General features: G+C 39.9%; 1 protein-coding gene across 6 annotated transcripts in view; it reads right to left on the bottom strand.

Moving 5' to 3' along the window:
* afdna (afadin, adherens junction formation factor a) overlaps window positions 1–13,216 on the bottom strand; it is a 269,000-nt gene extending 255,784 nt beyond the window's left edge. For all 6 annotated transcript variants that reach the window (XM_067989221.1, XM_067989223.1, XM_067989224.1 and 3 more), the window contains exon 1: window positions 12,796–13,216. In XM_067989221.1, the coding sequence (XP_067845322.1) occupies window positions 12,796–12,894 (99 nt within the window). In that variant the 5' untranslated portion in view covers window positions 12,895–13,216. The remainder of the gene's footprint in view (window positions 1–12,795) is intronic.
* Between the last annotated feature and the right edge of the window lie 1,744 nt (window positions 13,217–14,960).

Genomic DNA, 14,960 nt, shown 5'->3' with positions numbered 1-14,960 from the left:
CATGCAGGCTCGAACTGCTTCATTATTTGAGGGGTTGCGAATGGAACTGAACATTGCAATCATCAACGAACATCCCCATTTCTGACCTTATGATGGAGGGAAGGTCATTGACGAAGCAGCTGAAGATGGTTGGGCCGAGGACACTGCCCCGAGGAACTCCTGCAGCAATGTCCTGTGGCTGAGATGACTGGCCTCCAACAACTATTACCATCTTCCTTTTTGCTCAGTATGACTCCAGCCACTAGAGAGTTTTCCCCGATTCCCATTGACTTCAATTTTACTAGGTCTCCTTGGTGCCATACTCGGTCAAATGCTGCCTTGATGTCAAGGGCAGTCACTCTCTCCGCTGGAATTCAGCTCTTTTGTCCATGTTTGGACCAAGGCTGTAATGAGGTCTGGAGCAGAGTGGTCCTGGCAGAACTCAAACTGAGCATCAGTGAGCAGGTTATTGGTGAGTAAGTGCTGCTTGATAGCGCTGTCGACAACACCTTCCATCACTTTGCTGATGATTGAGAGTAGACTGATTGGGCGGTAATTACCCGGATTGGATTTGTCCTGCTTTTTGTGAACAGGACATACCTGGGCAATTTTCCACTTTGTCGGGTAGATGCCAGTGTTGTAGCTGTACTGGAACAGTTTGGCTAGAGGCGCAGCTAGTTCTGGAGCACAAGTCTTCAGCATTACAGCCAGGATGTTGTCGGGGCCCATAGCCTTTGCTGTATCCAGTGCACTCAGCCATTTCTTGATATCACGTGGAGTGAATCGAATTGGCTGAAGACTGGCTTTTGTGATGATGGGGATATCGGGAGGCGGCAGAGATGGATCATCCACTTGGCACTTCTGGCTGAAGATGCTTTCAAATGCCTCAGCCTTGACTTTTACATTACTTACTGTACCACCAATCTTTGTGTCATCGGCAAACTTAGATAACACAATAGAGTGTCATATATCAAAGTCATTAATAAATATAAAAATAGTGAATAGTTGAGGCCCCAGCACAGATCCTTGTGGGACACCACTAGTCACTTCCTTCCCATTAACCCTTCTCTGTCTTCTACCGCCTAACCAGGTCAATCATTTGCCTTCAATTCCATGAGCTTTAATTTTAGCTAACAGGCTCCAATGTGGAACTTTATCAAATGCCTTCTGGAAGTCCATATAAACTATATCCATACATATTCCCTTGTCTACTACTTCAGTTACTTCAAGAAATTCAATTCGGTTCATTAGACATGACTTACTCATTACAATCCTCTAATCAGCTCAGTGTTCAGTCACACTTTCCTTAATTATAGATTCCAATAACTTCGCCACGATAGATGTTAGTCTAACAGGTCTATAATTTCCTGGTTTCTATCTCACCTTTCTTAAATAATGGGAGTTACATTTGCAATTTTCCAATCTAAGCGGACAATTCCTGAACCGAGAGCACTTTGGAAGATTATGGCTAAAGCATCTGCAATTGCCTCACTACTTCCTTTCAAACCGAGGTGAAGACCATTAGGTCTTCATAGAATCATAAAAAGTTATGGCACAGAAAGAGGCCATTCGGCCCATCGTGTTTGTGCCGGCCGAAAAAAAACTATCCAGCTTAATCCCACTTTCCAGCAATTGGTCCGTAACCCTGTAAGTTACAGCACATTCAAGTACTTTTTAAAATGAGTTGTGGGTTTCCACCTCTACCACCCTTTCAGTGAGTTCCAGACCCCCACCACCCTCTGGGTGAAAAAATTTCTCCTCAGCTCCCCTCTAATCCTTCTACCGAATACTTTAAATCTATGCCCCCTGATCAGAGACCAGTGTTCCAAAGAAAACAAACCAAGCCTATTCAATCTTTTCTCAACTAAAATTCTCCAGCCCTGGCAACATCCTCGTAAATCTCCTCTGCACCATCTCTAGTGCAATCACATCTTTCCTGTAATGTGATCAGAACTGTACGCAGTACTCAAGCTGTGGCCTAAACCATGTTTTATACAGTTCCAACATAACCTCCCTGCTCTTATATTCTATGCCTCGGCTAATAAAGGCAAGTATCCCGTCTGCCTTTTAACCACCTTATCTACCTGTCCTGCTACCTTCAGCGATCTGTGGACATGCACGCCAAGGTCCCTTTGTTCCTCTACACCTCTCAGTATCCTCCCATTTATTGTGTACTCCCTTGCCTTGTTTGCCCTCCCCAAATGCATTACCTCACACTTCCCTGGATTGAATTCCATTTGCCACTTTTCTTCCTGCAGTCTGCAGAATTCCTCCTCACTATCAACCACACAGCCAATTTTTGTATCATCTGCAAACTTCTTGATCAAGCCCCCCCACATTCAAGTCCAGATCACTAATATATACCATAAAAAGCAAAGGACCTAATATTGAGCCTTGTGGAACCCGACTGAAAACAGCCTTTCAGTAACAAAACCACCCGTCAACCATTACCCTTTGCTTCCTGCCACTAAGCCAATTTTGGATCCAACTTCCCCTTGGATCCTATAAGCTTTCACTTTTTTGACCAGTCTGCCACGTGGGACCCTGCAAAAGCCTTGCTAAAATCCACATACACTACATCAAATGCATCACTCTCATTTTGAGGAGGTAACAAGGACCATCCTTGTTACCTCCTCAAAAAATTCAATCAAGTTAGTCAGACACAACCTTCTCTTAACCTTCAGTTATGCTGACTGTCCTTGATTAACCCATGCCTTTCTAAATGATGATTTATGCTGTCCCTCAGAATTGATTCCAATAATTTGCCCACTGCCGAAGTTAGACTGACTGGCCTATAATTACTCGGTCTATCTCTTTCTCTCTTTTTAAATAACCGAACATTAGCAGTCCTCCAATCCCTGGCACCACGCGTGTAGCCAGGGAGGATCGGAAAATAATAGTCAGAGCCTCCGCTATTTCCTCCCTTGTTTCTTTTAACAGCCTGGGATACATTTCATCTGTACCTGGCGATTTATCTACTTTCAAAGATGCTAAACCCCTTAATACTTCCTCTCTCACTATGTTTATCCCATCCAATATTTCACACTCTTCCTCAACTACAATCTCTGCATCGTCCCCTTCTTTTATGAAGACAGACGCAAAGTATTCATTGAGAACCATACCCACATTTTCCACCTCCCCACAGAGGTTACCTTTTTGGTCTCTAATAGGCCCTACTCTTTCCTTAGTTATCCTCTTGCTCTTTATGTATTTATAAAAGATTTTTGGGTTTTCCTTGATTTTACTTGCCAGTATTTTTTCATGCCAACTCTTTGCTTTCCTAATTTCCTTTTTAATTTCACCCCTGCACTTTCTATACTCCTCTAGGCTTTCTACAGTATTGAGCTCTGTGTCTGACATAAGCTTACCTTTTTTGCCTTATCTTACCCTGTATGCTCCTAGTCATCCATGGGGCTCTAGATTTGGCAGTCCCACCCTTTATCTTTGTGGAACATGTTTACTCTGAACCCCTTGAATCTCCCCCTTGAATGCATCCCACTGCTCTGACACTGATTTACCTTCAAGTAGCTGTTTCTAGTCCACTTTTGCTAAATCAATTCTCAGCTTAGTAAAATTGGCCTTTCCCCAATTTAGAACTTTTACTCCTGTTCCATCTTTGTCCTTTTCCATAACTATGCTAAATCTAAATTATAAACACTACCACCAAAATGCTCTCCCACTGATACTTCTTCCATCTGCTCTGGGGATGTGTCAGTCTTTAGTGCCATTATTTTTTCTAATGCTATTTTCTTGCTTACGCTAACTTTAGTGAGTTCCAGTCCTTGATTCATTATTCTTCTGCGAAGGCTGACACAAAGTAATTATTCAACAAGTATGCCATTTCCTTCACATACTGTATTATGTCACCCGTAAATCAATAAATTACACAGAAGGTATTGTTACAATACAGAAGACTAATTTTACTAAGCTGAGAACTGGTTTAGCAAGAGTGGATTGGAAACAGCTACTTGAAGGTAAATCAGTGTCAGAGCAGTGGGAGGCATTCAAGGGGTTCAGAGTAAACATGTTCCCACAAAGATAAAGGGTGGGACAAATCTAGAGCCCCATGGATGACAAAAATATTCTTCTTCAATAACATGCACATGAGGCAGGTCCCCATTTTTTCACATTTTTAAAAAACTAAACAGACCAGCATAGGAGTCCTGTTGTGACAACAAATTTAAGCAACAAAGTAAAACATTTCTGCATTTAAATTTTCAACAAAGTATTACAATGTATTAATGCTCCAAGCTATTTAATGCACAAAAGTTAACATTTATTCTTTACCATGAAATGCTGCTTTTTTAAAGAAAAGGGTAACACCAATGTGATTCAGACAATAAAGTGCCCCAAGCATTTAAATCAGATAGACTTCTAGAAACAAGTTAAAAATGACACTACCGTATCTTTCAAAAAGACATAAGGGCAGCACACTTGCACAATACATTGAAGCACCAACATGCAGTGTCTTGGGAGTGGCGAGGAACAGATTTGAGTCCCACTCGTGTCAGCCGTGTAGTTCAGGGAGCTGTCAAGCAGAAGCCAAGCATCTCTTTGTAATGATTAGAAAAGGAAACTTAGATGAATCGCCACCAGTAGATGAGACAATCACATATTACCTTACCACCTGCTGCTTTTAACACACAGCTTTTAACAAAGATGGCAAGAAAACACTAAAATCTCGCCATTTATTTAATAACGGCCTTGAATATTATACTGGCCACTTTCAATTATCTACAGCTCCATTTGAGTTAATTTAAATTATCTGCCTGCCATGCTGTTCATAAAGTGACTCAACCTTATGCACTAGGAACAGTCTAAAACACTGCTCATTTTCAGCAGATTACTGGCCATGGAAAGAAACAATTAAAACATATTTAAAAGACTGAGGTGAAATTTATATTATAGCAATTAAATAAAGCAGCAAACAAAAAAGTAGACAGCTAATAAATTAACTGCATAGTATCTTTACAGTTACAGTGTTGGTTTTAGCACTAAATGAGGTTTTTTTTACTATTCTAACTTTAGTTTGTATGAAACATTGTTTTACTGGAGCATACAATTTACCATATTATCTCGGAAATTAGTTGTGGAAACTTTAGTCTTCAAAATTAGTCATACAAATCAGCTTTATATATATTTTTCTACCACCATACCACCCAAACAAAATCCAACATTTAAGATGTAGCCTGCAGCTGCCCCATAAGTTGAAGTTTTCCCAACTTAAGTAGCAGCAAAACAGGATAGGTACATTTTTGCAAGAGAACTATTTCAGTAACACCTGGATTGTGTGCTTATGTCACTGACCTCTATTCATCACCTTTATATTTTGCCTCCAGAATACAACTCAGCCATTTCACAAGCCAGTCTGTAGTACCATAGTGGTGGAATACAAGTTTCAAAGCCTCTCTACTAAATTATTCATCTCTTCAACTTATGAAGGGCAAACAGGAGCATAGTCATCAGGCTGTTCTCACCTACCTCAGTGACTTACTAAATAGCTCAGGCAGAGAAAACATCTCTGCCTACTCCCTGCCCACCATCTTTTCCCCACAACACCCCCCAAAAAGTAGTTAGCTAAACATATTCTTTACTTAGATTTTCCTAAACATGCAGACTGCTACAATGCTGTACTTCTACATTTCAAGACATACAGTTTCTATCACAGTCATTCACACATCAAGAATATTAAACAAGAGTCCAACCTCCAGCCATTTGTGACCCATACAGTTGCACAAACCCCAATTTTCACCATTATGTCAACGGTTTTTTTTCCTTCCAGATCCCAGGTGCAGCTAATCCACTACAACTAAAACAAAATACTGCGGACGCTGAAAATCTGAAAAAAACAGAAAATGCTGAAACTTTTTCTCTCTCCACAGGTGGCGTCTGAGCTGAGTGTTTTCCTGCATTTTCTGTTTTTAATCCCTACAACTCCATTTATGTAAAGTATTTACATATTTAGAATGGTGTTACTTTCATTAGAAATACAAATCCAGTTTATTTCCTCACATCAAAAAGCAACTTAATCTCTATTTGAGATTACCTTAGTAGTCATTCATATTCATCAATCTAAATACAATATTAAAAAGACAAGGAAGGCACTATGACTACACACATGCAGTGATTTGGTATACTGACATCACAGTAAACAAAGTTTGTGTTAGGGATTCCTCCACACAATCAGCAGGGTCACTATGAAAAAGTTTAAATGGATTGATAAAGATGTTCAATCTGGACCACTTTCGCATAGTTTCTTGTTCCTGGTTATATAGTGGCAATGGTAGTGATTTGGAGTAAACTACTCATCTATCGTAGCAGACTGACGACAATGCTAGGGCCATCGGAACGTGACAGTGAACACAGTAATCACTGGAAATCACATTGTATTTTCTCAAGTCCCTTCATCTTAAAGACTTGGATTTGTAATTTCTTCAGGCTGCTAATAGTTTACAGTTGTAAACAATTTTACAACACCAAGTTATAGTCCAGCAATTTTATTTTAAATTCACAAGCTTTCGGAGGCTTCCTCCTTCCTCAGGTAAATGTTCAGGAGCTCCTCGAAGCCTACGCATTTATACATATAGAACAATACATGGTGTTTACAGAATGCCCCTGCAACTGCCCGTTGCCAAGGCAATCACCGTGTTCAGACAGAGAGGTGTCACCTGCAGAACCCCCGAATACACATTCAACAAAAAAACAAACAGGAAAAAAAAGAGAGGCAGAAACATCCGGAAGGCAGAGAAAGCCAGCAAATGACCCATTATATTAAAAACAGATAACATTTGTTCGCTGGTGGGGTAACGTGTAGCGTGACATGAACCCAAGATCCCGGTTGAGGCCGTCCTCAATAGTTTACAGAACATTCAGACAAATCAAAGCTCCCTGGAGAATGCCTATTTGACAAAAAAGTTTAGCCACTATGGCACTTCAGTGTACCAAAGTAGCAAGATGGAGACTTCACATCACAGTAAAATGATGTAAAAGAGACACACTAAGTGAAGGCAACCTCCTATTCAGAAAACACGTACCCATCATGAACAGATAGACCGAAGCTGTGAAACTACAAAATATATGGTCACCCTTCCCCCTGTCTACTGACAGCACCATTAATTCAGCAGGGAAGAATTACAAAAAGGTGTTATAAATGGTCCCTATTATAGTTTGCAAAAGAAATAATTCAGTTTGAACGGAGAATGTGGCTTACACATAAAAAAGTGCTGAGTCAAGGGAAAAATGGTAGCTGTAATGGTACAAGTTAGGTGGTTTAAGGATCCTGCAGAAAAAGGATTCAATTTGCTCCTGAATGCCACAACCCCACAGGTGAGTCAAGCAACAAAAAAGAACCATGAATCTTGTGCAATCCTTTACATAACTCCACCTGTGCACCCGCCTGAGTCAAATATTTCTCAGCCTCAACCCAGTCATGTTCTTTTTTAAAAAGTTTACATCCTTAGGTTCAACTACCCTCTCTCCTCCTCCCCCTACTCCACCATGTAGTACTACCACAAGGGACCAAGCAAGCCTACCTCACTCCTGAACTATCTGGTATTGTGCAAAAGACTGGTTTCATGCACCATCCACCACTTCCTCCTTCCTTCACTGAAAAGGACAGTCTGCCACTCAGTACCTCCCTAGACAACCAGGCTGAAATCAGGAGCACTATGTCGAGATTCACATTAGAGAGAATACCACTCCATGATACAGCACACCAATTTATTTCCTCATGCAAGTATAGACTGAAACGTTGTACACTTATTTGCTGATAAGCAACGGACAGAATTTTGCCATGTTTAGTTTGAGATATCTTTTTTAAACATTGTACAATTGAAGTGCACTGGTAATTGCAGAAATAGTTATAATACTGTATCCAACACCAACTATTATGGAAAAAGTAGCTCACTTCTGGAAATTTCTGCTTTTAGCAACTGTAAATTCCTATACAGTAGTGAGATATGCAGAGAAAAGTTTAAGTTGACCCTAAAGGGAACCAACCCTTATAAAGCTGTGAATATTAATTTTATACTGCCTCTGAACTAAGATGAACTAAGAACTAAGATTAATTTTATACTGCCTCTGAACTAAGCTGTGTGTTGAATAATAAGCCTTTTAATAATTTCCACTATAGCACTCTTACAAAATGACAAAAGCGAAAATATCAAGGAAAATGTGCGTTTTGAAACAGCTATCATGCTTTGAATGCTAAATCTCAATGTTGGATCAATTTTTTTTTTACAAAAAAAGTACTCCTTGGAAAATGAGTTGAAGCAGTTTTTACCTTCCAATTATTTTAGTGATAAATATGACTTTTTTTAATTACTTCTACACCTATGTTGACGTGCAAAGTAACTCAGGCATAGCTTGCTTTGGAATCATAATGTCCCCCAAGTATATCATGCAAGCACATTCGGCAAAAAACATCACATTTGTGCCACTTCTTCCCTGTCCGAGTAGCCTGGAGAAAACAGTACAGACCAAAAGTTGAAACTTGTATTACTCAAGGATCATGTGACAACACCCCAGACACAAGTTGAAAAGGTGATATTCTGTACATCAGAGTTCGTGGTTAACATGCCTTAGTTTTATCACACCATTATGCCACTATAATTGCATATAGTTCCTGCTTAGTCAAAAGAAAAATAACTTGGGACAAGAGATGATTTTCTAGTAGCTCTGTCATTACTTGACAGAAGCCAATTTTCAAATACAGTAGCATTCAAATGCAAAAATCAGCACACCACCTGTACATTATTTAAGCTACTACCCCTTTTCATAGTTTTTCTACATCAGTCATTGAATATAAATACACACTCAAACACAATGCATCTGCATGTGCAATTTTGACATTCAATTCTAATTACTATATAAATTTACATTAGCTATTGTTTGTCATGTTTCTGAAGGAATTAACGCAGTATCTTTTTGGTATATGACATATGCCAGGAATGAGTACACAACTTGCTCAGAGGCATTTTTCAATCAGAACTGGTGAGAATGATCTAACATCATGGAACTCTGCAACACAAAAGCCCAGGCAGCCCATCATACAAGTGCTGTCTCTCTGTGCTATCCAGTTAGTCCCATCTGCCTTCACCTGAAGTTTCTTCCCCACTGGGGATATCCTCGTATTAGGTCTGCACATTATATGGAGCATTTAACTATACACAGAATGGAAATGGGGACATAAGTCACAAGCCATCAAAAACTCATTTTGCACAAACCCAAATGAAAACAACATTTATCTAGTCATCACTGACCAAGGATTTGGGGGGGGGGGGGGGGGGGAGAAGAGGAGGGTGAAGAGAGAGAAGGAAAGATTTTAATAGGGCAAGGAATCAACTTTAATTTGTGTTTAAGTGTCCAAAGTTTTTGAATTCCAAATCTGGGATGGCTCGCATTTCAAAATGCATAACTTGAGTATAAATTATCAAACGTGGTGTCATCAAACATCACAAAAACTAAATTCCTTTATGCGCCCAAGTTCTGTTCAAAGCACAATTAGACTTCATGTCATTGAGCTATTGCTCAGAATCATATGGAAAAAAATCAACACCATCTCCCATGTGCAATGATACAAGCTGAATTTCTTCACTGGAATGAAGTAATGTAACTCACAATTCAAGTTTAATAAAATTATGGTTATACATCCATTCCAGCGATAAATATAGCACGCATGGTGACTTCAAGCATCTCAGAGGAAATCAACAAGCAGTTACTTATTGATAGTTTTGTAATGGTGCTGATGTGGAATCTATTCAAATTTCATTTCAAGTAATATTTAATTAAGCAAAATATTAGATTAAACATGAACTAATTTTGAAAGAGGCATTAAATTTTAACTCATTTGAATAAAATGTTCTAAAGAAAAACTGATGCATATAATTCTTTGAAAATTATGGGGCTATGTTTAATTATGTTTGCTATTTACAAACATTATGTAAGGATATTGGTGCTGTAATGCCAATCAAGAAAACCAATAGCTAGGTGGCAGCTGTTTCCCCAGTTTCAATTATCACATTTTTATTTGTAACAGTCCCATCCCCACAGCTTAAAGTAAAAACCACACCTTATAGGTACACAGAATTAAAAACTAAGTGCACCCGACACACCATGATTTTTCTTTAGAAAGAGATAGGGAAATTCTTATAATTTAAAAAGGAACTGTTTACTGCATTGTGCTATTTGAAGTCCTGAAGTAGTTCTACCAGCAGTGCTACTCACAAATGAAAAGGAAATGCCGACTACATAATACATATAACAATGACATCTCTATTACATATGTTTGTGTTTAACTTCCTAGAACTTAACAGTGGAAGTGAATGGGCACCGAACTAATATGATTTAAGGCATGGCCGCTTGCAAGGAGTAAGCTTATGAAGCCAAATGAGCTTTCTCATCCCGTACTCTTCACACATTACAAGAATGTGGTACCCTTAAGCAAAGCAAAATGCTGTAACACCATCCAACAACTTATATTTATATAACAAAGAAACATCAAAGTACATCAAAAATAGACATAAGGAAACTCAGGTTCTCGACACTCTAGTCTTCTTCATCTGTACATTCCAGCCCACAAATTCTGTTCCTATGACTCAAACGTCCCTTGTTCCCCAACCTCCGTTTAACTGAGGCTGATATTTCAGCTGATCCTTTTCCAAACCACTTTCCCTGCCATCAAAATCTCCTAAAAAGACATGCTCTAAAGGAAACATTGCACTGCACTCCTATGCAACTCATTTGCAAAATAAACAGTGAACCTATGAGCTACAATAAACATCTATGGCCAATGTGAAAATTCTATGATCATCTGGATCAATGGTAAACAATGTTATCACTTCTATGTTTATGTACTATTTAATAAATAAACAGTATGCACAACAAATAGAAGCCTGACAACAGAGGATTATAAATTAGAAATTTGCTAAGCATAGCCGTGGCAAACATTTTTATACAACTAATTTTATTTGGAGATTCTAAACATTTGGAAAAATACAGATTTTGTACAGCTATTCATCAATCCAATACTAGTTTGCTCTAAATACTGAAATCAATAGGGTTTGGACAGCATTCCTAAAGTTGTGATTCTCTAATAACCTGCCGAATTAAAGATCCTTTTATACACAAATGAAAAGTTAAGCACATCTTCCACCCTGCCATTTCAACATAGGGAGATAGAACTGCAGCTGCACATTCTTGCTTGTCTGAAGGTTGACACCCACTTTCCAAACAACATGCAATGCAAAGGCAAATGACATGCTCCAGTCCATTATACCAGTACCTGTGACTTGAAAAGGCAAAATCAACTAGGTTGAAGATGTAATATTGAAAAAAAAAGATTTTTAAAATAGAAACTGTAAAAAAAAGCTCAAATGAAGTTGGATACATGGTCCCTTTGAGGACTGGCAACATTTAAGGCATACCACTCTTGAAGGTTACATATTACAAACTCATTATCATTGTAACAGCGCAAGTTTTTAAACTTGGGTTCCTGAGATAATAAAGTTTCTTTTTTGTATTTGTCAACGTACTTGCGGGTTACTTTTGTTGCTGCATATTAACGAAAATTTTTACCGTAACAATAGCGCGGTTTTCCTTTAGGTAATGGATACGGTTTGTCAGATGTGAGAACGGGGATCCCCACACGTAAATGTTGGAAAACGACTGCAGTGTCCGCACCAAAATAAGTGTTCCAGGATTATACAAGAGTCCTGTGAGAAAATGCTGGTTGGTTAAAGTTGCCCTAGTCCAATAATCTTAGGACTGTCATTTTAGGCTATTCTGTTTGCTGTCCAGTATATTAAATACATATTTATATTATTCAGGGGACGGACGTCTACAATATGTTACTTAGTTCTAATTGAACAGTTAGTCCAAAGGCAGTATCACCAAGGTCGTAATTAAAACTCATGTTTGATCGAAATCTAACTCGAAATTTTTTGCAGTTATATGTTTGTCGTTCCCAGTTTCTCTATATTACTGAAGCGGCATTCGTGAAACGATGAAAACATTCTGCAATTAAAATAAATCTGAAAGTGCGATCGAACACTTGCGCTTTTGTCTTGCACGGGCTCATTGGAATTCAGTTCGAATAACTCTCACGAAAAATAGTGACTTGACACTTGAAGTGTGAATCTGAAACCCATGTGATGATAACTCACGACGGGGGGGGGGGGGGAATAGAAAAAAGGAGAACCGGCAGACGCCCCTCCCTCCTTCTCCTTTCCTCCCCACCCCCATCCCCAAGCAAACGTTCAAGCTACAGAAAAATATAGGGGGTCAAACTGAGCCCAGATTATCGTATTTTACGCGCTGTTTAAAAGAAGTGATCACATAATAGTTGTAATTTAATAAAAGCACTGGTTAAAAGCTGCAAGTCCTGCCCTGGGAGCTGCAATCGTTCTCTTGTATTGCCCGAATGCTGGGTAACCTCGAGAGTTTCGAACATAATGGATCGGGAGTGTTGGCGCACCCATTAATTCGGTATACGGATAAAATTCAAGATTATTTAAAATTAAATTTGCCCAAAGGCACATTGAATAGAAGAGACACACCGAAATGGATATAAAAGCCTTTTATAATAAAATATAATAAAATTTTACATCTCACACACGGCCGCAACCCCCCTCATAACCAGCAGCCGAAAAGACAGCTCCGGCTACCCCTTTGTTGTGGAAAGGGCTGAGAGCAAAAGCGCTTCACTAGACATCCGACTCGCGAGCCTCCGACCCCAGCAACGCGGCCGCCAAAACTCCTCGCCCGCCTGGGACTGGTGCGTCCGCGGCCTGCCCCGTCGCTCCGGGCCCCGGCACTCACCTCCGTCGGTTGGCTGATTTCGAACAGGTCCAGCCGGTTGGCATTCCAATGGTTAATGATCTCCGCCAGTTTCCTGCGCTCCTCTTCGCGACTCGACATCCTCAGGAAACCCGGCGTAAACTAAACGCCACGACTAAATCAAAAATATCGAAGTGAGAGGGTCGGAGGACGATTAACTTCCGTGAAGAAAAGGTGACAAAAAAACCGCGACAGGAAAACCACCACCGGACGCCAGGTTCCGGGTGCCTGTTACTGGCCGCTCGTTCCTTTGCCTCAGTCTCGAGCGCTGCCCAACGACCTCTCACGCGCTGCGCCCCCTCGCTCTCGCGAGCCACGATGACGTGTTTTTTTTTCCCCTTCTTTTTCTCTTCCCCACCCGTCTCGGGAGGTGTAAAATGTCCGAACGTCTGTGACTCACGCGCGTTCTACCGCATGCGCACTAAGGTCCGATGAACATTCCATGGGGTGTGGGGGGAGGGAGCAGGTGCTAAGAGGTGGAGGGTTGGAACGTTTCCAAGGAGGTGGAACAACGGAAAGTTGGCCATTTTTTCAGTTTCCACAATTTTAATAATAAATTGCTCTTGATATCAAATTTAATATTTCTTTTGAAAGAAGGTTAAAGTCTTTCTAGTTGTCCCTTTTACTGCCAACGGTGGATTCAGACCTGCCAAGTGTGATTTGTATCATTTTGGTTTTGAGTCATGTCTTGCTATGATATATGTCACTTTTTAAAAATACAACTCGGATGAAGAGCTTCATCTGAAATATTGATTTGTCTTTCTCTTTCAGATGGTAACTGATCTGTATTCCCAGCTTTTTATTTCACATTTCCAACATTCACTCATTTGCTGTTTTATCTTGCATATATTTAAGTAGATTTATAATGTGTGTCACCCTTACTGATCATAAATGGCACTTCTAATGCTTGCCCAGTTTTGGAATCGCTATTATTTGCCATGGATGAGAAGTTGGGGCACATAATTAAAATGGTGATGTTTCCCTAAAAAAAGGATGTAATTTGGCACTACATTCAGAAATGGTAATGTGTTCTCGCTAATATCAGTACGATCTATTTGTATTTATATATTAGATTAGTTGAGGGAGATGGTTTCCTTCTTGGCTTCTTTTATTTGTTGACACAGGGCCAACCTGTATCTATGGGTTCTAAAAGGAAAGGCAGTTTATTGAAGCAATTCTGTTTAATTACCTAGGGCGTATTGAGTAGTTAAGGGAAACAGTTCCTTTATAGATTATTTTTCCTAAAAGAAACCCAATCCAATAATAATTTTATTCTCCTTATTAATGATGCACTCCAATCCCTGCAGTGCCCACTTGAAAGCCTCAGGCATACCAGCAGACAACGCGTGCTCCCTGTCCAGGGTCATCCAGGTGGGAGAATGCCGCAGAAGAGAGGCAGGCAGCCGGAGCAACTCCACCCCACCCCCACCCCAACACGGGCCGCATCTATTCTGGACCTGTGGATAGCCACCTTGGTCAGGCCCAGGAGCAGACCCACGTGGAGATCCTCCGACTTGCCCGCTCCCCTCCTCACCAGGCAGCCAAAGATCAGGAGCATCGGACTGAAGTGCAACCAAAACTTGAAGAGCAACCCCTTCAAATATTGCAACACGGGCTATAACCTCTCATGCTCAATGTATGCATGGAAAACGGACTCCTCCAGGTCGCAGAAATTGCATGCAGCCTGGGTGTCCATGAAACGGCTTAAGAGCCGGTCAGAAATGGTAATATAATCTGGTCTTCCAAATAGTTGTTGTGAATGTATCTATTAACATAGACTGGACTGTAAAAATAATTGCTGTTTATACCACAGAGATATATTTTATATAATCGTTTATATATAGAACAAACTGCAGTGATTTTATATGAACTGCATCATGCATAACAACTCATGGATACTATTGGCTTATTTTCCAAAGCCACTGACATGTTTTTGTTTCAAAATGTGGAATCCCTATTCATAAAAATTGAATTTTACTTATTCAGTTACTATAAATCAGTAGCCCTGTTTATATCCCACAAGGAGATTGATCTGATAAATCAGAAGTTGAGTTGTGATCAGTACATCACAAGTGAGATTTAGATTGTTCACCGTGCATTCTGTTCATATCAAACATTCTTTAAATAATTCAAATAAAAATGATAAA

This window comes from Heptranchias perlo, chromosome 8 (genome assembly GCF_035084215.1).
Source record: "Heptranchias perlo isolate sHepPer1 chromosome 8, sHepPer1.hap1, whole genome shotgun sequence".
Taxonomy (NCBI): Eukaryota; Metazoa; Chordata; class Chondrichthyes; order Hexanchiformes; family Hexanchidae; genus Heptranchias; species Heptranchias perlo.
This window is presented reverse-complemented; position numbering and strand designations above follow the sequence as displayed.